This window comes from Grampus griseus, assembly GCF_964374135.1.
Source record: "Grampus griseus genome assembly, chromosome: 20".
In the NCBI taxonomy this organism is placed as follows: domain Eukaryota; kingdom Metazoa; phylum Chordata; class Mammalia; order Artiodactyla; family Delphinidae; genus Grampus; species Grampus griseus.
Genome location: NC_139014.1, coordinates 46,671,193 through 46,694,715, shown reverse-complemented (window position 1 = coordinate 46,694,715; position 23,523 = coordinate 46,671,193). Strand labels below are relative to the sequence as shown.

The following is a 23,523-nucleotide window of genomic DNA, read 5'->3' as shown; positions in this document are numbered from 1 at the left end:
CGTATATAAAACTGAACTTTCATGAAATGATACTCAGTATTCCATCCATCACAACAAAAGCACACTTTTTATGCACAAGGAAAAGCCCAACATAAAAACAAACCAAAATATACTACTATCCCTCCAACCTCCTCTTTCCCCACCACTGACGAGGGAGAACAAAAGGGGGAGGGGAGCAACACAAAGAAAAATCCAGTTCAGTTTGGTGGTTTTCTCTTTATTGATGTGCCTCCTACCTTCCCCCCACAATTTCAGTCCCTTCCATCTACCCCCAAAAAAGAAGGTGGTGAAAAGAAGGGATTGTTGGGGTTCTGAGCCCCTTGGGCAGTTAGAAAGGGAAAAGAAACCAAAACAATCACCAGATGTGACACAGATTGACAGTCAAGAAGTCTAAAGCAGAATGGGAAAGGTGGTAAAGGGGAAGAATGGAGAAAGAGTGGGTACTAGAGGCCATCTCCCACATTAACTCTTGTGTTTAAAGGGGCTGGAAGAGAGTCTCAAACATTAGGAAGTGCAGGTCCTGAAAAAGGGAGGTGGTGTTTGACCCTCAAGGAGGAGCAGGTCAAGGAAGGGGGGCCACCTCTCTCTTTGTAGAATGGGACCCCCCCACCTTAGGGACAGCAGCTTCACAGACCATAAACACTTTCGTCACTGTAGGCAATGTATAGAAAGAAGTCTTCTTCATGGTGTTCCTGGGGTGAAAGCAGAAAGTAACAGTGTTCAGGCAACTGGGCCTTAGTTACTTGAACCACCCACCACCGGGGCAGATTCTTCCAAAACCATTCTTTTTGACTCTCCCTCTCACTTGCTCCAGGCCCTAGATGTTGAACAGTATTATTCTAGCCAACAGTCTTGGGCAAAAAGACCTCAAACTGTTCTCTGCTGCCTTGGAACAGGGAGGGGCCTGGGGAGAGTCTGCATCACAACAGTTGCTCCAGCTCACTATTCTCTCTTCTTTCTACTCCCACGGCCCTGTCCAAATCCCCAACCCAGGACTATGTGGAAATTTTAAGAGCAAATATAAAATTGAGAGCTAAGTAAGCCAGTTTGGTCCAAGAATTGCTGACTTAAAACTTTTTCCCTCTCAAGTGCTTCCAACTCCTCTCCAAAGCCTCCACTACTTCCCAGGCACCATACCTGGTATAGCTGACCCATCGTGGCACTGGTGGGTGGAATGACATTGTTGACAAAGAAAAACAAGGCATCCTCAGCTCGGAGATGAATTCGCTTCCGGATCAAGAAGTAGAACTGACCAACTGCCAAAGATACAAGGCCTGATAAAGTCAGAGATCACAAATGCCCTCAAAAGAACACGTTCTATGTGGAGCCTCCTCCCACAGAGACTGCGCTCCCACCCCCAGGAAGCAAACCCGGTATTGGGTCAGATTCCCACCTGTAAGATCAGAAGGCACCAGATATTTCTTTTTGTCCAGGTCTCCTATCCGAGCTTTGGGAGCCTTTTCTACTATCACCTGTTAAAGAGAAGGTTAAAATTAGGAGACATTAGGTATATAGCCCGACAGCTCCACCTGTCAAGAACTCAAACAACAACATTCCCAGCACCCACACCTACCCCAGACTCATTTCTCTTTGTCTCTGAACACGCGGCGCAGCCCTGAGTAGGGATTCTGACCCCACTGACTCAAATTCACCTAAACATCCAGGATCCCTAAACAGGGCGTCATAACAAACCGTTATTTTAATCATAAGGGGATGACCTGTCTGGGCCGACTACAGCTTCAATTTCAAAAACCCCATGTGAAGCTCAGACTGTCAAACGCCCCACAGCTTCCCACATGAATCTCAAGGTCTGTCTCTCGCGTCTACATCCTCTCACCCCCAGCTCTACCGCTACCCCACTCCTTTCACCTCCGGTCCCAGGGACAGCAGTTTCGGTCTCGTTCCCAACCCCGCCACAGCCGGCAGCCTGAGGCCCGCGCTGCGGGTCCCGGACTCAAGCCCGGGCTGTGGCGTCAGCGCCAGCGCCCCGCGCCCTCGGCCCTGGCTACTGTCCTCACCGGGACCCGGTCCGGGTATTTCTTTCGGATCTTCTCGCCCTCAGAGCGGCGCTTCTCGAACGGATGCTCCTCTTTATACACGAACTTCATCCTCCCGGGAACCGGGCTGGACCGGGCTGGGCTGAGGGAACCCGGGGGGGGCCGGGATGGGGGGCGGTGGCGACGGCGGCGACGCGCGGGCGGATTCGGCGGAGCGATCCCGGGACTTGGGCCACTTCCCTATTCACCAACCCCGCCCCCGACCAGCAGGAGCCTCCCCGCCTGCTATGTTACGCCGCTAGCGCAACGGCCCTAACGCCACTAGCGTAGCACCACCTACTGACCGCCACCCCCACGCCGTCAGTGCAATAGCTTTGGAATCAACTTGGAGGCTACGCAGGCGGCGTAGGAAAGACTGTTGGCTTTTGCTATCGTCGAAAATAACTGAAAACCCATTTTCCGAGTTCCTCCCAGGAAGGTAATGATGAAAATGGCTGGAAGATGGTAACCGTAATTTGAGACTTGGCTCTCCAAAAGTTCTTTTCGGAAATAACGTACAGGAAAAAGAGCAGATAATTACAAGGAGAGCTATTCACGAAACGTGTTGGTACGTTGAAGGCGGCCGTTGACACCAAAACAAAGTAGTACCCAAGCGGAGGAAGTGGTCTCCGGAAATAGAGGGCAAAAACGAAACGTATGTTTGGAGAGACGCACGGAACGCTTAGGTTCCAGGGGTGAGTGGACCAATAGGGACTAGAGAGGAGGTCCGAAAAGTAAGGACTACGTCAGCGCGGAAGAATACTGCACTGTCTGTACCCGAGAATCATGTGATCTCGGAGAAGGGCGGGGCGTCACGTGGCGGGTGCGAGGAAGTAGAGCCGGCTTAGGCTTCGGGGAGGAAAGCGCTGGGGAGGTGGAGCCCCGGTGCTCGGCCTGCCCGGCGGTGGCGTGGAGCACCCCCCCCTCCTCCCGCCCCACGCCGCTCAGGGGCAGCGTCTGCTTAGCTTGTTCACGTCAACCCTCTAGACGAAATGCTGGCTTTGCCGGCGCCCAGGTCTCTCCTTTCGTATTTCTCCGTCCTACCGCACTGAAGCTCACGTTCCCTCAGGACACACAGTTGTCCTTTCACTCCCCGACAAGGGCGCCCATCCTGTCACTAAGTCCCTTCCCACCAGGGAAAGCTAACACCACCATTCCCCCTACCCCTCGGGTCTACAGCACCCTCTTTTCCTTCTGCCTAGGGGACAGGGTGGGTGTGAACACAGACCCCTCCCTTCATTTCCCAAAACCCCAGAGAAGGACCTAGGGCAGCCTTGGTTTTAAAGTTATAATGCATGGTTTAAAAGAGAGAAAAGAAAAAAAAAGAGAGAAAGCTGGTTACAGGTCTGAGGGAATCTAGGAAGAAGGGAAAATAGAAAGGGAGGGGACAAGTTTGGGGAAAATCCAGTGGCCCAAAATCCCAGTTTCCCACCCACAACCCAGCCCTTGGAGTGAAGAATTAGATCAGTTTTGTACAAGAGTTTTTAAAAAAAACAAATCACAACAAAGCTGGCTTGGCTTCTCTTTGAGCCTCCCGGATTACCGAATGTCTGTCTCCCACTCTGGCCAGTCCTGTCTCTCCACCAGACACTGTTGCGGCTCTCCTAGGCCTCCGCTTATATCCCAGTCTGGGGTTTCCAGGGAGTGCGAACACGAAGTTAAGAGTGAGGCTGCTTGAGAATCTGGCCCTTGTGTCCATCCAGACTCCATATGGAGTGCAGGGCTCCCAGGGCAGAGAGGGGTGGGAGGGGCAGACCCTGCCCAGGCAGTCCTCACCAGTGGACAGGGCACCAGACGGCATCCCGAGGGCTCACCCTCCCTTTCCCCCCCACCCCAACTCAGGTGGAGGGGGAGCAGCTGTCACCAGAGCCTATGTTGGTGAAGGTTTCGGCTCAGCACAGAACGAACATCAGCGGTGAACCTGGGACAACAATAACTTGCATTGGTAGAGTCCTTATGTTGATATCCTCACACTAGTGTAAGGCAGCCTCACGGAAGACGTGGGGTGGAAAGGATCACCGTTTTCACATGAGACAGGTTCAGTTTGCCCAAAACCCAAAGGCTAAAAGTGATGAGTTTTAAAAAGACCTTGTTCAAAAGTAATATTCTTAAGGGAAAAGAGATAAGTAAAGTAAAACAGGACAAACTTTTATTCCTTCTTGGGATCCCCCACCCGCTTCTCTCCTCAGAAATCTAAGTGTCTAGCTTCCCTTACCTGAGGGCATCCAGCATCGGAAGCAGGTTGAGAAGGGCGGTATCGCTGGGGTCACTGAACCAGGATTTGATGGGGATGGCATTGTCTAGAGTGGGTGAAAAGGCACATGAGAAGAAACAAAGGATTCAAGAGAGATAGGGTGTTTTTCCTTTTATTTGGGGGTGGGTTTCATTACTTTAAAATATATATCCCCCCCGCAAACTGAATGACCTAAGTAAAACCTCCTTGATTTATTCTTCAAAATAAAATAAAATTTTAATCACCGTATTTCATACTAGGGCGAGGCTTCTAGTCAAACTTACTGCCTTGTGTGTACCTGAAGCAATTTGATATGAGAAATCTGATTTAAGAAATGGATATGGCGGGGCGGGGAACATCTCATTTAAAAGAGAAACAACTTGCATCCTGACCTACTGTAAACCAGGGAATCCCAGCTCCATGCATTCAAAATACCTACTCAGAACCACTTCCTAGTCCTGCCAGACTCACCACCGTCCCCTGTACCTGGATGGCTCCTGTAAGCCCCTGGGGAGTTATCCAGGATCACAATGCTGGAGAGGTCACTGTGGACCACAGAGAGGTCCTTGATGTAGCTGCCCAATTCCAAAGTGCAGTGCTGGAAGGCAGGGTGAGCTGGTCATCAAAAGGAGACTCGCCCTCTGTGATTGCTCCCCCAATCCCAACAATGCCCACAGGCAGCCAGTTCTCACAAAAGGGATTATACAGTATGCCTCCCCCACACCCTCAGAAGGTTCCATTCCAGGGCAGTTGCCTTAAACTCAGGTCCCTCCCTGATGGCCTGCCTCCCAAGCCTCACTCTTAGACCTGGACGCTAGCCCCTTACCTGTCTGTAGTATCTCCTCTTGAGAATGCTTCTGCTATTATCCAGTTTATCTGCCACAGCAGAGCCGTAAATTTCCATGCTTGCTGTGAACACCACCAGCTCGTACCACTGGCTCACCTGAAAGAGATTGGAGGAGAAGAAGGTGTCAGAAGAGATGATCATTCAGACATATAGATCCCTTTTACTAAGACTCTAGCAGAGTCCTTCAGGACTTCCAACAACACTGAATGTCTCTGAGGACACAAAATTCTGAAACTGTCCTCAAACTCAAGAGTCTTAGGCACCATACACCCTTAAGATTCACAGATGCAAGAACAAAAGAGTGGGAAGGGGCTTCCCTGGTGGCGCAGTGGTTGAGAGTCCGCCTGCTGATGCAGGGGACGCGGGTTCGTGCCCCGGTCCGGGAGGATCCCACATGCCGCGGAGCGGCTGGGCCCGTGAGCCATGGCCGCTGGGCCTGCGCGTCCGGAGCCTGTGCTCCGCAACAAGAGAGGCCGCAGCAGTGAGAGGCCCGCGTACCGCAAAAAAAAAAAGAGCGGGAAGGCTGTGGAAGAATAGAATTGCATCAGCAAAACAAATGAACCCAAACTATCGAAAGCCATTCTGAGCATCCTACAACCTCCCCTCTCCAAAACTGCCCTTACCCATTTCTCCTGATCCCTTACTTCCTCCAAATCCTCTAAATTCCCTGAGCCCTAAAACCATTGCTTCATCACAGAGCTGCCTTCAGCTTCTGCAAACTCACCACTTCCAAGAAGAAATCCACATGGGGCCTCTTATGTACAAAAAACCGGACGGGATGTTTGTCTATTACCACCTGTAGAGGAACACAGCAGGGCTGGGAGAAGTCCTGAGCACCACAACACAGGCCTAAAGGATACCCCCCACCCTCCCACTGCCTGCTTCCCTCCTTCAGGCTGCCAGAGGACACAGCCAGGGATGAGATGCTCTGGGACTGGCAAAGAATTGAGCAGAATAACAGACGTAACCATTCCATCACTTCCCAGCCCCACACACCTTGAGAATGAAGTCAGGAGGCGTTCCAGGCCGGACTGTAGGCCTCAGGACCCCATCGTGATGGGAGTGAATAAGTGTCTCATCCAGATCCAGCACCAGGATCTTCCTCTTCACCTGGCCTGAACCACAACGGGAAGGGGTAACACCAACCAACCTCCAGCCAAGACCTTGAACCCTACCTCAGCTAGGGTTCCTCCCAGTCAGCATACTCACTTAGCCGATTCCGGGACACAGGAGATAAGGGAAGGATGTCATATCGAACAGTTTGGTACTGAATTACCTAGGAATAGGAAGAGAGAGGTTTAGAACCCTTGACAAGGAAATCTTCCCCACTAGTAATAGGAAGCACGTGTTGAACGTTTACCATACACTGGGCATAGTGTAATTTAGGGTTGTTTCTTTAATCCTCAGAACAACCCTAATAATAACAGTATCATCTACATCTTAAGGACAAAGAAACCAAGGCTTGGAGAAGTTAAATACTTTGCCTAACACCCCACAGCTAGGAATTGTCTTATGTAGCAGTTTGCCCCTCCAGTTAGAATGAAAGCAAGGATTTTGTCTCAATCGTGGCTGTATTCCTAGAACACTATAGCAGGGGTGGTCACTTACATTAAAATCAATGAAATGGTGGAGGCAGGATTGTACCTGTGCAGTCTGATCCAAGAACGTGCCCTCTTAACCATGATGTTATCCTGCTACATGGAACAAAGAAATGCGTGGCCCTCCCCACCTCCACCTCAAGAATTCTCTGTGACACCTCTCATCACCTCCTGTTGGGAGCTGAGGGCCTCAGATTCCTTAGTGGACAGGGCGTAGGAGTCAGGAGGGGAGGTCCTTGGGTCACTAAGGGGAACAGAGAATGAGGGAATCCAGGGGTTGTCAGGTCAGCTAAGTTCCTCTGGCTGGGGGCCACCAGGCCTATTTTAACCAGCCACCTGTCCATTTCTGTCTCTACTAGCCAAGTCACAAGTTGTAGAGAACCTCAGCCCTCTGAACAGCCTCCTTATCCTGGTACCCAGGGCAAGGCAGAGAACACTGGAAAGCCCCACTCACCAGGCAGACCGATAGAGTATCAAGAAGGCCAGAGTGAAGTAAGGGCTGTGAGTGGGAGGTGAGGAAGGGACAAGGACATCACCATTTCGGCCTTCCAGCTTCTCCAAGCCTTCTCTAGAGGCTCCTGTTTCCAGCACTCAAATCTCTCCCATGCAAAGCTTGGCAATTCCCTCCTCTGCTCTTTTCTTCTAAGCACAGTCCGTCCCTAGGCCCCAAGCCTCACGAACCAGGCTCTCCACGTGCAAACCAAAGGGCTCTCTCCCCCTAATCCCAAGGCATGTGCCCTTCTTTTCTCTCGGGGCTGCGATGAGGGCTGCAACAGCTCGGGTGTCCTGCCCTGCTATCTCGGGTTGCACATGCGGGGCATGTAGGGAATGCTCTAAGCATCTGCCAGAAAGGGGGTGGGGGGAGAAACCAGATTGGAAAGGAAGGAAGGGAAGACAAAAGGCTGTGGGGTCAGTGCTGCCCAGAGGAGAACAATTTTGCAAGGAACCAGTCTCTGCATGGGCTGGAGCCCATCCCTGCACCCAGAACAGAAAACTGCTATGTTAGGGGAAGAAGGGGAGATGCTCGGAGCAAGGCCAGGAAGAGAGGACAGCAGCTAACACGTAAGGAAAATCCCAGGAGCTAGTCCCCCACACATCTCCGTATCTCTGACCCGATTCTTCTTGGCTCCTAACCCTTATCTCAGGGAAACAGCCCTGCCTACAACCATAACCACCCTGAAACAATCCTCACCCTAAACCCTAAATCAGGAAGTGGAAGGAGTGGAGTAGTAAAGGAGACACTGAATCCAAGGCCATTCCCCAAATCAGTAAGTCAACCACCACTACCACTCAGGGCCTTCTGGAAGTTCCTTGACCTAGGCAGCCCCTACCTGGTTTTATTCCTTCATGTTTTATTGAGGTATGCCAGAGTACAGACTGGAGACCCTCTGCACCCCAGCTCACTGAATCCTCCCCAGACTCCTTCAGAGGATTCTCCCCCGTGATGGTGAGAACACAGAGCACATTAAATGATGTTAGCCTAAGGAGGTTTGACCTTGGAGAAAAGCTATGGGGGAGGAAACCCAGAGATACACTCCCCACAGTATCCCTCACAATGCTGGGGTCTCCTGGAGAAACAATCTGAGAAGCGTGCCCTCACATTCAAACCTTAAACTGACAAGCACCGTCTTCTGATAGGGACACCCAAACTTTAATGTGCTCCCTTCCACAACTAAAGATGCCAATGATAAATGCATCTTTTTTAATCTCAAAGTCTTAATAAACCCAAATATTCACACTCACACTATGAAATGAGTTTTCAGGACCTTTTTGGAAGAGTTCCCTTAATTTGAACTGCAGGGGTTTCTCCTTCACACCCAGGGCTTTTCCCACGTTCCCATCCTTGTTGGTGACATACGCCCCCCACCCACCCCCACCCCTGGCACATGAGCCTGTCTCTCCCTTGTTATGAGACCAAACACACACGGAGGTTCCAAATAATAGGAGGGTCTTTCACAAGGCCACATCAACAGACCTGCTGCCATCAAACAGGTGTTCCCCGCCCCCCGGCTTCTTTAGCAACAACTCCAGCTTTCTTAAAGAGCACCCCACCCATTACCCTAGCCCCCAAGAGTTGCCAAATCCTTTTCCCATCTAGCCCCCCTCCACCATCTCGGTTCTACTACAAGGGTCTTCCTCTTCCCCGTCCCACCCCATGCCCAGCGACGGGTGCTCTAATTCTCTAGCGATAAAAGCTGCCGCCGGGGCTCAGTCTCTAGGCCCAAACAGAGGCCCGAGACTTTCCAAAAACCCTCGAGCACCGCTGACAGAGGTCCCCACCACCACCAGCGCCCACCCAGGCTCACCGTGCGGATCTGCCTCCGCAAAAGGTAAATGAAGAAGCTCCAGAGCTTGGCGGCGAAGGCCACGAACGTGCGCAGCCCCAGCAGACACTGCGTCCGCATCATCCCGATGACCCCGGCACCGCCGGCCCCGGGGCCCCCGCGGCCCAGCTCCGCCAGCCCCCCGGGGGCAGCCCCCCGCCACCGGGAGGGGGAACGGGGGCCCCGAGTGGCAGGAGAGGCTGCAGAGAGGGGCACGGAGCGGGCGGCTCAGAAAGCCACCCACGACGAGGGGAAAGCCCAGCGGAACGGGGAGCTGGGGGACAGGCGTGGGCAGCCCGCGGGGGCCCACATGGGCGGGAAGTGGCACCGACGAATTCGCGGAGGTTGCGGGCCGAGACAGGTCGGGCTACGATGGGGTCCTCCGAGACCAGGAGGGAAGGGGATGGAGAATTGGGGGAGGGGGCTGTGGGAGAGGGGGCTAGGGAGAAGGGAGGGAGGGAGAAGGAAGGGGGAGGGGAAGGGGGAAGCGGAGGGTGGCCCGCTGCGCAGGCGCGCTAGGGGGCTGCCCGCGGGAAAGGGGCGGGCGGGGGCAGCGGCGGGCGCAGGGCCGCGGTGGCGGCGAACGGACCGGCTGAGCCAAGGAGTCGGGAAGGAGGGGAGGGGGAGCCGAAGGGCGCGGATGGCTGGACTGGAGCGGCCTCCCCCTCCCCGAGGTCGGGGGTGCCTCAGCCGCTAGGAAGCGGGGTTGCAGCCTCTGCAGCTGGATTTCCCACTCTGACAGGCGCCATTTTACCGCCCAAAGGCCTCCCTCCTTCTTTCTTCCCCCCTCCTCTTCCCCTCTGACACTACTTCCGGTGGTGACGTGTATTCGCTTCACCGGGGCTGAAGTTCCCCCTACTCTGTCTTCGGGGGTGGGGATAAGGAAAGTGGAGCGTGCTCCGAACAAGGCCCCAGTATCGCGCATGCGCGGAGGGTGGTGCTGGGGCGGGGCCTAGGGCAAAGCAGGCCCGCCTCGAATTGCATGGGCGGGGCGGAGTGACGTCACTTGCGCCAGAGGCTCCGACAGTCGGGCGGGCTTGCGCGGCCACTTGCCCCTCCCACAGACAACTGCCCCAACGCCTCTTCCCGCCCTAGTCACGGTAAAAGTGTAGAGAGGGGCGTCGTCCCTGCATCTGTGCACCAGGGCTCAGGAGGGGTCGATCCGCGTGAGCCTTCCTGGGATAGTGAACCTCAGCACCACTCACGCCAGGTTACGCCAGGTCTTAGTAGTGGGAGAGATCGTGGATGCCCCGCCCCTTCCATGTGGAGGGGCGGGGCAATGGGTAGTGACGCCATCAGAGGGCGTCCGAAGAGGGACGCGACGCATTTTGGAGATGCTGGAGTCGCTCTTGGCTCTTGGTGGCCTGGTGCTGCTGCGGGGTGAGGGTCACAGACACAGGAGCAGGGCCCAAGGGGCGGAAGTGGAGAGGAAGGGCCGTGGGTAAGAGGCCAGGGGTGGAGGCCGTTACCGGTTCGCGAATGCGAAAACCTCAGTGTTCTCAGGCTGTTTTTCCGTCCCTCGCTCTCCCCAGACTCCGTGGAGTGGGAGGGGCGCAGCCTCTTGAAGGCGCTTATCAAGAAATCTGCACTGTGGTGAGTATCCCGCAGTGTCTCGCTGTCCTACCCGAGAAGGGAGCCTGGGCCCCACTCTTTGACACTCCCCCTCATCTCTGCCTCAGTGGGGAGGAAGTCCACATCCTGGGCTGTGAAGTGAGCGAAGAAGAGTTTCGTGAAGGTTTTGACTCCAATATCAACAGCCGGTAAGTACAAATTGGAAGAGATTTAATTGAATTTGGGACCTCTGTTGCTGAGGAACTCCCCTTCCAGCAACAGAGGCAAACCTGATACGTAGTAGCAGCTACTTATTCATCGAACGGATATGGGTTTTTCAAGAGGTAGAAATTAGTAAGAGGAATGATGAAGAGTAGTATCTGGAGAATCCAAAGCAGGGACCATAGAAGATGAGAGGAACAGAGTAATAAAAGGCCGACAGTACAGGTTAGCACTAGAGGCTGGACTGGAGAACAAGAATAAACGTGTGCTGCCTTTTGAGTTATTCAGAATCTGGTGATCAACATGCATCAGCACTAACTGCAGGGTACACAGGACTTGTCCTACAGGCAGAAGGAACAGTTTATGCAAAATTAGAGAGGTATGGAAGGCATACCTGTTCATGGGAGATGGAAGAGCTTCCTGAGGTCAGACAGAGAGAGGTACCTGGTAGTAAAAGGTCTTAACAGAGCACGAAAAGGAAAATTTGGGAGGAGAGTGATAACATCATACTTGTTAGAAAGACTCGTCCAGTGACCACAGTGTGGAGAATGGGTTAGGAGGGGGCAGCCAGGAGATAGGGATACCAGGTGGGAAGGCTGTTGCAGTAATGCAGGTTCACTCAGATGTATAAGTACCGGTTAAGAACTAGTTGTGAACCAGGAGCTGAGCTAGGCTAGAGCAGTGAATGAAGCCGACATGATTCCTGTTCCAGTGAATCTTAGAGAATAGCGGTAGGAGGCGACAGAGGCCTGGCTAAAGACAGTGGCAGTAGGGATGGAGAGTTTAGGACAAATGTAAAAGGACTTTAGCAGGTAGAATTTCCAGGGCTTAACAGACTGATGTGGGGTAGAGGAAAGCAGCCAGATCAGGAGGTACCTGAATCCACCTATGTTGGTGGTTAAGAAAGATTACTTCCTGGTCTGGTTAGCTAAGTGGATAATAACAGTTTACACCTGTCTGTTGAGCCCTAATTTTGTATCAGCTGTTATAGTAGAGGTGATGCTGTAAAGATGGCATTCACAAGAGAAGCAGAAGATAGAAAGGAGATGTCTGGGAACAAGTTCTACCACTGTGAAGCTTTCCCAGGATTTCTAGTCCATGCCAGTCTGTTTTCCTGAATCGCTATGTAATCTGTAGTTAGTACCTCAGGACTTGATTCTTGACCTTCTCTAAGCTGTCCTACAGGCAGGAACCATGTCTCAGGTCCTCTCTTTTCTCTTTATCCATTCGAGAATGATACACTTTAGGCATCACTTAGTACTGTGCTGTCAGGAGGTTGGTATTCCTATTTTATATATGAAGAAACCGAGTCTTAACAGAGGTGAAGTAACATATCAGTTAGGTGACCTTGGACAGGTAGAACCAAGCTTGCAGCTCAGGGCTGCCTGATGCCAAAGTCTGTGCTCTCAATTACTGTTTTCTACTTCTCAGTAAGAACTTTTCACTAATGTTTAGGATATTAGTGAAAATTGAGAAACAAGCCACAAAGATCAGAAGCTGAATTTGGAGATTAGGGGGAAGGGCAGTAGGATCATGCCTTTCCGTTTCCCTTTGCAGGCTGGTTTACCATGACCTCTTTAGAGACCCTCTCAACTGGTCAGAGACTGGGGAAACCCTTCCTGGGGGTCCCCTGGAAGCCTTGAGGGCCCTGTGCAGGAGGACAGATCCTGGCCCTGTCACTATTGCTCTCGATTCCCTCAGCTGGCTGCTGCTTCACCTTCCCTGCACCACACTCTGCCAGACTCTGCACACTCTGAGCCATCAGGACTCCTGCCATGGTGAGACTCGTTCTTCATTTCTTCCCACCATAAATTCCCCCTGCCAAGGGATGTGCCCCTTTCCACCCTAACAGGAAACATATAAGGGATCTCCAACTGGACTTTCTTCCATCTCTTTAGCCTTTATTCTAGTTCTTGGTTTCTTCATAATGCTATCTAATTACTCTTTTTTTTCTTTTCCAAGTTTTTTTTTCCCTCATTCATTCATTCAACAAACATACGCATACATACACTGTATCAGGTAGAGTTCTAGATAATGGAAAAATAAAGGCTAACTGTAGTCAGGTCCTTGCCTTCCAGGAGCTCAAAATTCCGTAAAGGTATAGACAAGTAAACCAGCAATTACTAGACAGTCTGATAAGGACCATGATGATAAAGGAACATGCACAGAGTACCTTAAGGAAGGAATGTCTTGAAGAGCAAGGGCCATTTTGTCCAGCTGGGGGCACTGGGACTAGCCCTAAAGTACAGTGGGTACTAGAATGGGCTTTAGAGTCAGATACCCAGCTCGGTATGCAGGTGCTTGGTCTCACAGTGCTTCTGTTTCCTCAGTAAAAGCCAAGGAAGGAGGGAGTTTATAGTATGAAGATGAACCACTTGGAATTGCTTTTTTTGTAGATCAGATATGATCAAATATCAGCAATTTCATACAGTCCAACCTAAAAATGCAAGTATTTAGTGCGGTGTGACGCTTTGTAAATGCTGCTAAAAGGGAGGGAAGGAAAGAGGGGATCTAAGGCACTGACTGGGATCTTGGCAAGTTCCTGACACTGCAGATGGTTCAGTGTGTAAGAGATGAGGCTGGAAAACAAGCGGAGAACAGATGCTGAAAGTGTGGATTCCATCCTGAAAGCCTTGAGGCGCTCCTGTGGAATGATGTCAGAGCAGTGCCTTGATTCGATGTGCATTGGAATAAGAAAGTGTTTCAAAGGTGAGGGCTGAAAGAGGTCAGAGCAGGGCAGTGACACTGGCCGAGGTCAGTCAGGATCCTGGCAGAGCTCTGAGGGAACGTGGCCCTCTCCTTCCTTTTTTCCTCTTCACTATTTGATCCCAGGCCTCCCCTGAATGCTCCCTACTGCCCTTCGTGCACCACCTTTCTTGTCCCTCTCCAGGTGACAGCTCCCCAGGAGAGCAGGTGCATGTGCTGGGCCTGCTGCATGAAGAGCTTCACGGCCCAGGCCCCTTGGGAGTGCTGAGCAGCCTTGCTCAGACCGAGGTGACCCTGAGCGGTGCGATGGGCCAGGCCTCAGCCCACATCCTCTATCGGAGGCCCCAACAGCGCCCGACCCACCAGGTCAGAAGCACAGGAGAACTGGAGGTTGGGGTCAGAGAGGAAGAGCAATAAAACGGCTGATGCGATGGAGCACTTCCCTAGGCTCTCGTGGTTTGAGCATTGCCCTCGTTGTATCTCCACAGCTGCCCTGTGAGGTAGATTGTTTTATTATCCCCATTCTGTAGCCTGGAAAGCTTGGATCCTGTGAGCTTAACCAATGAAAGACACTGCCTTCCAGGAGATGAAAAACGAGAACAAGAGCTGGAAGTAGCCAGTTACATAAGTGGCTGGGAGCTGGGGCGGCAGGTCCTGGTTCTCTGGTTTGCTCAGTAAGACGAAAAAAACCTTCTTAATACTCTTCTTTCTTCTCCCCAGACTCAGTGGTTCTCCATCCTTCCTGACTTCAGCCTGGAGCTCCAAGGGGGGCCGCCCCTAGAGCCCCAGCCTTACCCAGATCCTCGTGTTCCCTCGGTATCTAAGAGAGCCAGGGCCGGAACAAGGGGATGCAGTTTGGAGTCTGGAAAAAGGAGAGAGGGGGATAAAGACTGCAGAGATTGGGGGTGGGGTCGGGGATTTCAGTGATGGGGCAGAGTGGCAGCATCCTTTGTCTCTACAGATGGACCCCACGACTCATTTGACTTTTAACCTTCGCCTGTCCAAGAAAGAGAGAGAAGCCAAAGATAGCCTGACCCTGCCCTTCCAGTTCAGCTCAGAAAAGTAAGGTTGGGGCCTCAGTGCCCGGGTCCCTGAGCTGAGCCCAGCATCTGGGCCTAAGAGGTGGGGCAACAGCAGGTTGTTGATTAACCTCTTAGACTTTATAGGGGCTGAAGTCCACTTCCAGAGGCATGTCTGGGGAGGAGTTCTCTACCCACCCAAACCCCAGCAATGGCAAAGGTCCTTTATGTCTTTTTTCTCTCCGTTAGAGCCTTGGGTCCCAGCTCCACAGATATCCCTAGAGTAATCTGGGCTGGGTTGAGCCAGACCAGACCCTGGGGAAGCGGCCCTGTCTCCAGGCAGTGGTGCTAAGACGATAGGAAGCTAGATGGGTATGGTAGAGGCAGGTTAATAAAGGCTTAGTAGATGCCTGTTGTCCTGTGCCCAGTGTGTGGGCAGGTGAAGCAAGACTTCGGCAGGATCCTTGCCCTCAAGCTGCTAAGAACTTAGGCTATTATGAGAGCGGTATAGGAGTATCTACCCTGTACCAGGTGGTGCTTCCGTGCTAACTAAACGAGGTCACACAAAGGGACTTAGACCAAGAAAACATGGAGGCCAAAGAGGGAGTCACTGTCAAGGAAAGAGGGTATCCAGACATGACCCATTACCCACCCTCACCAGCACCAATCTCCCTTTATGTCTTCTCAGACAGCAGGCGCTACTGTGCCCTGGGCTGGGCCAGGCTACCAGCCACATTTTCTATGAGCCAGATGCTTACGATGACCTGGACCAAGAAGACCCAGATGATGACCTAGATGTTTAACTGGCCAGGAGATGTGACTAGACTGTAACTGGAGGAAGAGGGAGACCTTGGACCCATAACCATCCTTCCATTGTTTGCATTGGCCTTAGCCTGTCTCTGCCCCATCTTTGTTCCCTGTGTCTGTGGAGGCCGTGCCCTGTGACCCATGAGCCAGGGAGCAGCTTCCAGTGAGGAGAGAAAGTGGAATGGGGGCATAAGGGAAGGTGACACCCCCCCCAAGCCTAATAAAATCTTAATTTTTTAATTAAAAACAAAAGCTCTTTGGTTGCTATTTAAGCAAGAGTTGCGAGTGGATAGGATTGGAGGCTGGGCGGGGATGAGGGAAGCCAAGAACATGAGTTGTTTAGAGTCAGTAGTCAAAAGTGTCGGGGACTGCATGACTGAAATGGTGGAACTGGGACACCCTTGCACACCATTGGTGGTCAATAAATGTTTTTTTAACTGAAGTAGGTACACTTTAGGTTCTGCAAGGATCTGGGTTGGAAGAAAGCAGATGCCCCAAGGGAAAAAAGTCTACTTTCCAAAACATTTTTATTACTGTACAAAAAGCACACCCTCCCCCTTTTTGTCTCCCTGCCACCCAACACCCCAGGGAACTGTACATGGTGTGCTGGGCTAGAGTGACCGCAGGCTTCTGCTCGGCACCCTGCCCACGGGTTGAGCTCTCTGCCCCAGGTCCTTTCAGATGTCTGGGGGCACCTCTAGGCTGCCAGGCTGGGGTAAGGGCATTCCCAGCTTACACGTACTCCTTGGCAGAGTTGGGCTTAGGGTAGGAGCGGGGTGCACGGTACCCAACTTTGCTCTCACTCCCAGGACAGGAGCAAGAGAGCAGTGCACCTCCCAGGAGGACCAGAGCGGACCCTGCCCAACCAATGAAGATGGCAGGACCAAACTCATACCTGTGGAGAGAGAATTGGGGTCAGAAACCCTGGCCTGCCTCTTCCGACCCCAGACCCCTTAGGAGGCAGGGCTCCCTTACTTACTTAACATTCATGGGGACCAACGGGTTGTAAAAGTCTGTGACAATCTGGTGGCCATACCAGGAGCAAGCTATCAAGGCAGCAAGACCTGGAGAAAGAATGAGGATTGAGATATTGTGAGCTCCCTGCAAACCAACACCGTGCCCACCCTTACCCCTCCAGGATGGGCAAGAAGAGAGTCCTTGGGCCCACCTTGGACTTGTTGCTCACCTGCCAAGATGAAAATGATGCCTCCGGCCATGGCTGTACGGGCCTTCTTCACTTTGTCGTCCCCCCCACAGTTTGTACACTTCATGCCCATCGTGGCCACAAACGTGGCCAGGAAGCCCAGCACCAGGGAGACCACCATTAGGGCTCGGGTGGCCTGCAAGGCCGCTGCAGGAAAGGGGGAAGGATGCTGTCCTTGATGGAAATGCCAGCGGCCCTCGGATGGCTCCAGCCTCTGAGTCGCCGGCTGCACCCACTCGCCGCAGGCCTGGGGCCCCCTCGACGCCCAAGTCCCGGGCCAGAGCGGCTGGATCCCGCCCCCTCCCGACTCCGCGGGCCTTCCCGCTCCGCCCCGCCCTCTCGGCTCTAGGATCCGCCCGGGGCGCCAGGGTTTCGACGAAACTGCCCCGGGGAGGGGAAAGGGTGAAAGGGTACATCGAAGAGGAACCGAGGTGGTGGCCTGAGCCCCGGAAGCGGTGGTCGGAGCCCCGACGCCGCCCTCAGATCCCGGCCCTCGTCCCAGCTCTGACCCCACTATCGAGGCCACGGTTTGTGGCTTCGGCTAATCTGCCGATAAGATTAGAAGCCGCAGGCGGCGCCCCAGTACTGACAGGGTGCACGACTCCTCGGCCCTCGGTCCGACCCCGCGGGCCCCAACCCAACTCCGAGGCCTCCAGCCCGCGCCGCCTTTTGTCAGAGAAAAGGGCGGGAGATGGCGGAGGCCGTGGCCTCCTCGGGGTGGGGGGAGGGGAAGGCCCCGCCCCGGCCCCAGGACTCGGCTTCCCGGGAGGTGCTTGGGCCGCCGGCCGCCAAGCCCGAAGACTAGGCCGGTCCGCAGGCGAAGAGGGGCGCAGCCGGCCCCGGAGGCGCGCACGTGCAGCCCCAGAATCTCGGCCCGCGGCGTCCCCAGCCCGACCGCTTCCGCTTCCTCCTCTCCGCCCGCCCTCGCCGGCAACTCAGGGCGTCGGGCCGTGTGGCCTGGGGCGGGGGCCCGCGCCCACCCCGCGACCTCGGCCCTGGACGCGTCCGCCCCGTCGGTCCCGCGGCCTTACCAGGCAGGGCGAGCACCGAGTCGTACATTTTGCAGCTCATCATGCCCGTGCTCTGCGTGACGCAGTCCATCCACAGCCCCTTGTACATGGCCTGGGCGGTGATGATGTTGTCGCCGGCGTACGAGCTCACCTGCCACTGCGGGATGGCGGTGCACGCCACCAGGCCCACCCAGCCCAGTAGAGCCATGGAAAAGCCCAGCAGCTGCAGGCCCGAATTGGCCATTTCCTCCCTCAGAAAAGACGGGAGGCGCCGGGCTGGCAAGTTTTGTCCCCCAAAGAGGCAAAAAAGTTTTTGGCCGAGTGCTTGCAAATCTTGTCACCGAAGTAAACACAAATCTACCCCTCCGGCGGGGCGAGGATCTCACAGCAGAGGGAACAGGACTGGTGGCCGACAAAAGCAATCCGCGAAGACCCGGCAGTTCCCTTCGGCGCTCGGCGACCCTTCCCAAACAAAAGGTGGAGGGGCCGTGTGGGCGCGGTCCCGGGTGCTGGAAGTCCCCAGAGTATCCTGGGCTGTCGGCCCAAGGCTGCTGTGCGATGTGAGGCCGCTCAGCGGTGAGCGGGCAGGTGCGGGCGGACAGGTGCGGCGCACCTGAGTATATGTAGGTCGTCGGGGGCGCGCCCCCGCGGGCACCGGGAGCGCGAGGCGGGGAGGGACCGGAGGGGCGGCCGAGGATGACCTGACGTCACCGAAGGGACACTCACCTGAGCCGGAAGTTCTGGCCCCCACCCCTCCTGGCCCAGGTGAGGAGGAAGAAACCTGAGCACCAGGGTCACGCCCCTTCACTTGCCGGGCTTGGACCGCCGGAGGGGAGGAGGCGGAGTCTTCTCGGGAGTCCCAAGCTCCGAGTAAGCCCCTCTGGACCGGAGGTCCCTCGGGCACCAGGATGTCCCTTCCCCTCTCCCCGACAGGTGCTCTAAGAGCGCGCCGGAGCCGGAGCGGGGGGGATGCCCCAGACCTGCCTTGGCTCCACCTTTCCCCCACGCAGGGACTCTCGGGTTCTACTCTGGGCGCTCTTTGTCCCGCCCTACTTTCGCCCCAACCCTCTGCTCTTTTTCTCTTTTCCTAGCCGATCCCACCTTCAAGGGCTCTGGCTCCAATCCCGCAGAACTCCCCATTTCAGCTGCCTTATTGGAGTCTCCACCGCCAAAGCCACCTACCTCCTAGCACCCACCCACCCCTCGCCGCTGTCGCCCTCCAACAGACACCCAGCTTCCAGGCATGGTGCCCCAACACCCCCCATCTCCTTGGCCCCCTATTCCGATCCCTGCTTGACATGACTTAATGGCGGGGCCGTTGGCACCTCACCTCCCAGCGTTCACTATCCCATCCCGCCTCAAGGGTCCTTGTAGCATAAGGAAGAAACCGCTGAGGCCAGAAGGCAGCAGAGGGTGGGAGCAAGGTAAAGCCAGGGTCACAGTCTTGGCCACACCCATCATTCCCCTCCCTTGGAGTCTTTCCAACTTGTCCTCCACCTTTCCTTCTTCCTCCTCCCCCAGCCCTGCACACATTTCTCTCCCTCATTCTGAGCCTGGACCTGACCCTTTATGTGCCCCACCCTTTCACCATTCTGTCCTCCAGAACACCTGGCTCTAATGTAGCCTTTGATTCAGCCCTCAGATTGCCACCTCGCCCTCAGGTTTCTTCTCTCACTCTCCCCGAGCTATGTATGGCCCCATCCTTTCTCCACACATCTCCTCCAAGCACCCCCCATTTATTCATTCCTCCCTCATCTGTTATCATCTCCCCTTCCTGTCTTTTCCGCTTCCTATTTTACTTCCTACTCTTTTGGTCTACCTTTGTGCCCTATTCCCAGCCCCCTTGGAGCCCAGCATCACCAAGTAGCCTTTCTTTGCATCTTCCTGAGTGCACATCGCTGCCACCGCCTTGTCCAGTTTCCTCCCAATCTTCCTCTCCAACCTCCTGACACCGCTCAGGCTCACACACCTTTCTTACTCTGTCTCTCTCATTTAATTTTTCTCTCTCCTTTTTTCACCTCAACTCTCTCACATTTCCCGTCTTTGCTCCTCCCTCTCAAACATTTCTCTGTAAGTCTTTCCTTCTTTTATTCAATAAAAATATTAAAGCGTCCTTCATGCTCAGCTAATTAACCTGCTTTTCTATAAAATGCAGACTTTAATGAACTCTTTTTTTTTTTTTTTTTTTTTGCGGTACGCGGGCCTCTCACTGCCGTGGCCTCTCCCGTTGCGGAGCACAGGCTCCGGACACGCAGGCTCAGCGGCCATGGCTCACGGGCCCAGCCGCTCCGCGGCATGTGGGATCTTCCCGGACCGAGGCACGAACCCGTGTCCCCTGCCTCGGCAGGCGGACTCTCAACCACTGCTCCACCAGGGAAGCCCTAATGAACTCTTTATTATTCATTTTAATTTTTCTACCTTTTGATTAATGGTGAGGTTCTTTTTTTTTTTTTTTTTTTCAGGTGCTTTCCAGCTCAGAAATTCCATGTTTCTCATTACGTAAGTATAGCCAGCTCCCCTCCAAGTTAAGAGCATCTCAGGCCAAGCCACCATCACCTCTTGCCTGGACACTGCAACTGCCTCCAAACCAATCTCCCTGCTTCCCTCCTGGTCCTTCTAAAATCTGTTCTCCGGAAGTGACTTTTTTTTCCCCAAATAAACTTAAATCTTGTCACTTCCTGTTTAAAATCCTTAAAACTTCCAATGGCACACTTTTGCTCCTATTGCTGCACTGGATTTGGCAAATAAATGCCACACTGTGGCTTACCAGACTGTGCGTCAGCCACACTTCCTGAACTGTGCTATGTGCCTTCCCACAACAGTGCCTTTGCACTCTGTTCTCTATGCCTGGGTGCTCGTCTCCATCTACCCCACCCAACCTCCCTCTACCTTGCTAACCGACTCATCCTTCAGCTCTCAGCTCAAATATTACTTCTCCTGGGAAGCCTGGCCTGACTACCCCATCCCAGGCTGAGTCAGATCACCTGCTGAATGCTCTCACCGCTACACGTACTTTACTTTCAAAGCTCTTATCATGGTTAGAAACTATTTACCTTGTGTGATTATTTACTCTATGTCAGTCTCCCCACTGTTAGGTTCCAAGAGGGCAGAGATGTGTCTGAATTTTATCACCAATAAATAGTTGATGAATGAATGATTAAATTGCAAATTAACAAGATTTTCATCCACTTGTTTGACAAGTAGAAATTTTCTGAGTCCCTATGTAATGTACCAGGCACCATGCTTGACACGGGGGCTACAGCTATAAACAAGAGGACACTGCAGACTTCCCTGGTGGTCCAGTGGTTAAGACTCCGCGCTTCCACTACAGGGGGCACGAGTTCAATCCCTCGTCAGGGAAGTTCTGAATGCCAGGCAGTGCAGCCAAAGAGAAGAAAAACAAAAAACAAGAGGACACTGCTCTCAGGTAACTTAGATTCTAGAGGGAGGAGGCTGGCAATAAAGACATAAAAATGGTGCATGTTTTGAAGGCAATAAAATAGGGTAATGTGTTGGATGAGGTTGGGTCCACTCCAGAGTGAGGTCAGGGAGACCTTTCTAGGAAGGGACTGTTAAATAATGAGCCAGCCAGGGGAGAACCATATTATAGGTAGAGGGAACAGCAAGTGCTAAGACCCTGTGTCGATTGTCCCTTTGAGACTCGTTGTATTAACTTAAAGCAGGATCTCTCAACCTCGGCACTGTTAATACTTGGGGCCAGATAATTCTTTATTATGGGTGACTGTCCTGTGCATCATAGGATATTTAACAGCACCCTTTACTTCCACTGATTTGATGCCAGTAGAACCCTCCCCAACACCCCAGTGTGACAATCAAAAATGTCTCCAGAATAAACAACAAGGTCCTGCTGTATAGCACAGGGAACCATATTCAATATCCTGTAATAAACCATAATGGAAAAGAACGTGTGTGTGTATTTGAATCACTTTGCTGTACAGCAGAAATGAACACAACATTGTAAATCAACTACACTTCAATAAAATAAAATTTTTAAAAATGTCTCCAGACATTGCCAGATGTCCCAGTGAGGGGATGAGCAAAATTGGTCCCCGTTAAGAACCACTGATTTAAAGTGTGACCCGTAAGCATCACTGTGGATTTTTTGCTCTAGTAGCCTTCAAGTAAAGAGTTGGGTCCAAGGAGCAAGTGGATGGATGGTTGGAATTAATCAGGATTTGGATTTTGCTAAAAAGAGAGAGAAGGGGGAGTTCCCTGGTGGACTAGTGGTTAGGATTCTGGGCTTTCACTGGTGTAGCCTGGGTTCAATCCCTCGTCAGGGAACTGAGAATCCAAAATAAAAGAAAAAAAAAACACAGAGAGAGAGAAGGGATTTTAAAGTATTTGCATGAGAGTGATTATGTGCTAGATCATGGATATAAATTGGGTATAAAAGAGAGTAAACATAAAAAGGAGTCAGTGTCGGTGGATAGTGAAAAACTGATTGGGTCAATGATTTCAAGGTCTCCATGAAGTGAAAGGAGTAGGGATACGTGAGTAGATGACCCGGAAGGCTAGGAGGTGATCATAAGAGGTGCAAGGCTTGAATTCCAGAAACTGGAAGAGGGTGTTTTAGGAGAGGACAGAGCCATGAGTAGGGGCCTGAGGGCGGGCTGAAGAGAAAGGTCACTGGAGAGGAGACTGAAGGCTGAGAGACTGTAAGTCGGTGGAGTACCCTGGTGGGCTTTGAAGTCAACAGCAATGATGATGAGAACATAGGTGTAAAGAGGAAGACGATGAGCCAGGTGCTAAAGTTGTCAGTGAATGCGGGTGAAGGATCAGGCTGGAAGACCCCAGCAACAATTAGAGGTAGTGGGCAATTTACTTCCAGAGATGAACGTCATAGGAGCAGAGGATTTCGAAGGATGAAGGAAGAATAATGGTCTAAAGTCGCATTGAGGATCAGTACTCCCAGCTCCAGACCCTGAGGTATATGAAGTAGGACCAAAAATAGGCCTTTATTAAAAGGGCTGCTGGGACTTCTCTGGCGGTCCAGTGGTTAAGATTCCGCGCTTCCACTGCAAGGGATGCAGGTTTGATCCCTGGTTGGGGAGCTAAGATCCCATGTGCCATGCAGCGTGGCAAAAAATAATTTAATTTAATTTAAAAAAAGGGCTGCCAGGGAAGTGTGTCCTCCAAGACAGCCAGGTTTCAGAAAAGAGCATTCAGAGAAGAGGCTGGCATATAAGGGTGATGACAGATGTTGAGTCCAGAAGTTACAGTGGAAGAATTTGAAAGATCAAATTTGGTTGGAATATTGGATCAGGTTAGGGGACCTACACCATATGAGGTAGGCAACCTGATGTGGAAACCCTACCAGCTTGTTTATTTCTATGGGAAAATATGTTTTGAGTTCTGAAAAAAACTGATAAATAAGTGAACTCTGGAAACTTGCAATGTTATTTTAATATTATGTATTATAACTCAAAAACTCATTATTATACAGGTCACTGGTGATTATTTTACTGGTCAGACCAAGAAGTTATACACCCAAGGCAGTTAAAATATTCCAGGTTCCAATTCCACCCCATTCAGGAATTTATTCTTGGGCCTCAATTGCCTCATCTATAAAATAGGAATGATAATATTTTGCCTGCTTGGGAAACAGGATGCTGGTCCAGATAATCTCCTATGATTCAGCCTGGAGTGCATTTTGAGATACAGATCTGGAGAAGGAGTGAAAAAGTGACCAACTCATTTTCTGAGGCTACGTTACTCTTGCCTCTGAAATCAGTTAAGGGTAATATAAGTATTATAGGCCCATTTCATTTATAAATACAGATGCAAACATCATTAATAAAATATTACTTAACCAAATGTAAAAAATGTTTTTAAAGAGTAATACATTACGGGCTTCCCTGGTAGCGCAGTGGTTGAGAGTCCGCCTGCCGATGCAGGGGACACGGGTTCGTGCCACAGTCCGGGAAGATCCCACATGCCGCATAGCG

General features: G+C 52.4%; 4 protein-coding genes across 5 annotated transcripts; 1 reads left to right on the top strand and 3 right to left on the bottom strand.

The window, feature by feature from the left end:
- Positions 1-196: 196 nt before the first annotated feature.
- GABARAP (GABA type A receptor-associated protein) lies at positions 197-2,231 on the bottom strand. The gene is made up of 4 exons (XM_082679719.1): positions 2,019-2,231; positions 1,394-1,472; positions 1,138-1,256; positions 197-692 (listed from the first exon to the last, which is right to left on the bottom strand). The coding sequence occupies exons 1-4, from the start codon at positions 2,106-2,108 to the stop codon at positions 627-629; spliced, it is 354 nt and encodes a 117-aa protein (XP_082535845.1). The 5' UTR covers positions 2,109-2,231; the 3' UTR covers positions 197-626.
- Positions 2,232-2,364: 133 nt separating this feature from the next.
- On the bottom strand, positions 2,365-9,825 carry CTDNEP1 (CTD nuclear envelope phosphatase 1). The gene is made up of 8 exons (XM_082679718.1): positions 9,021-9,825; positions 6,326-6,392; positions 6,113-6,231; positions 5,841-5,912; positions 5,096-5,212; positions 4,756-4,867; positions 4,252-4,336; positions 2,365-3,957 (listed from the first exon to the last, which is right to left on the bottom strand). The coding sequence occupies exons 1-8, from the start codon at positions 9,120-9,122 to the stop codon at positions 3,897-3,899; spliced, it is 735 nt and encodes a 244-aa protein (XP_082535844.1). The 5' UTR covers positions 9,123-9,825; the 3' UTR covers positions 2,365-3,896.
- A 459-nt stretch (positions 9,826-10,284) lies between these two features.
- ELP5 (elongator acetyltransferase complex subunit 5) lies at positions 10,285-15,589 on the top strand. Its single transcript, XM_082679717.1, has 8 exons — positions 10,285-10,418; positions 10,571-10,631; positions 10,718-10,798; positions 12,369-12,589; positions 13,702-13,883; positions 14,238-14,333; positions 14,479-14,579; positions 15,225-15,589. The coding sequence occupies exons 1-8, from the start codon at positions 10,373-10,375 to the stop codon at positions 15,337-15,339; spliced, it is 903 nt and encodes a 300-aa protein (XP_082535843.1). The 5' UTR covers positions 10,285-10,372; the 3' UTR covers positions 15,340-15,589.
- Positions 15,590-15,868: 279 nt separating this feature from the next.
- Positions 15,869-19,988, bottom strand: CLDN7 (claudin 7). Of its 2 annotated transcripts, XM_082679787.1 has the most exons (5): positions 19,976-19,988; positions 17,579-18,019; positions 16,530-16,694; positions 16,323-16,407; positions 15,869-16,238 (listed from the first exon to the last, which is right to left on the bottom strand). In XM_082679787.1, the coding sequence occupies exons 2-5, from the start codon at positions 17,799-17,801 to the stop codon at positions 16,076-16,078; spliced, it is 636 nt and encodes a 211-aa protein (XP_082535913.1). In that variant the 5' UTR covers positions 17,802-18,019; positions 19,976-19,988; the 3' UTR covers positions 15,869-16,075. The 2 variants fall into 2 exon arrangements, with proteins under 2 accessions (XP_082535913.1, XP_082535912.1); XM_082679786.1 differs by lacking the exon at positions 19,976-19,988 and having other exon boundaries at positions 17,579-18,140.
- Between the last annotated feature and the right edge of the window lie 3,535 nt (positions 19,989-23,523).

Coding starts and splice junctions, on each gene's coding strand:
- CLDN7 (XM_082679787.1), bottom strand. CDS start 17,801: ATGGCCAATTCGGGCCTGCAGCTGCTGGGCTTTTCCATGGCTCTACTG. Junction 16,695..17,578: donor CTCGGTGCTCGCCCTGCCTG/GTAAGGCCGCGG, acceptor CCTTTCCTGCAG/CGGCCTTGCAGGCCACCCGA. Junction 16,408..16,529: donor CATCATTTTCATCTTGGCAG/GTGAGCAACAAG, acceptor TTCTTTCTCCAG/GTCTTGCTGCCTTGATAGCT.
- ELP5 (XM_082679717.1), top strand. CDS start 10,373: ATGCTGGAGTCGCTCTTGGCTCTTGGTGGCCTGGTGCTGCTGCGGG. Junction 10,799..12,368: donor GACTCCAATATCAACAGCCG/GTAAGTACAAAT, acceptor TTCCCTTTGCAG/GCTGGTTTACCATGACCTCT. Junction 14,334..14,478: donor CAGATCCTCGTGTTCCCTCG/GTATCTAAGAGA, acceptor TTGTCTCTACAG/ATGGACCCCACGACTCATTT.
- GABARAP (XM_082679719.1), bottom strand. CDS start 2,108: ATGAAGTTCGTGTATAAAGAGGAGCATCCGTTCGAGAAGCGCCGCTCT. Junction 1,473..2,018: donor AATACCCGGACCGGGTCCCG/GTGAGGACAGTA, acceptor TCTCTTTAACAG/GTGATAGTAGAAAAGGCTCC. Junction 693..1,137: donor CGATGGGTCAGCTATACCAG/GTATGGTGCCTG, acceptor CTTTCACCCCAG/GAACACCATGAAGAAGACTT.
- CTDNEP1 (XM_082679718.1), bottom strand. CDS start 9,122: ATGATGCGGACGCAGTGTCTGCTGGGGCTGCGCACGTTCGTGGCCTTC. Junction 5,913..6,112: donor CTCCTGACTTCATTCTCAAG/GTGTGTGGGGCT, acceptor GTTCCTCTACAG/GTGGTAATAGACAAACATCC. Junction 5,213..5,840: donor TGGATTTCTTCTTGGAAGTG/GTGAGTTTGCAG, acceptor AATCTCTTTCAG/GTGAGCCAGTGGTACGAGCT.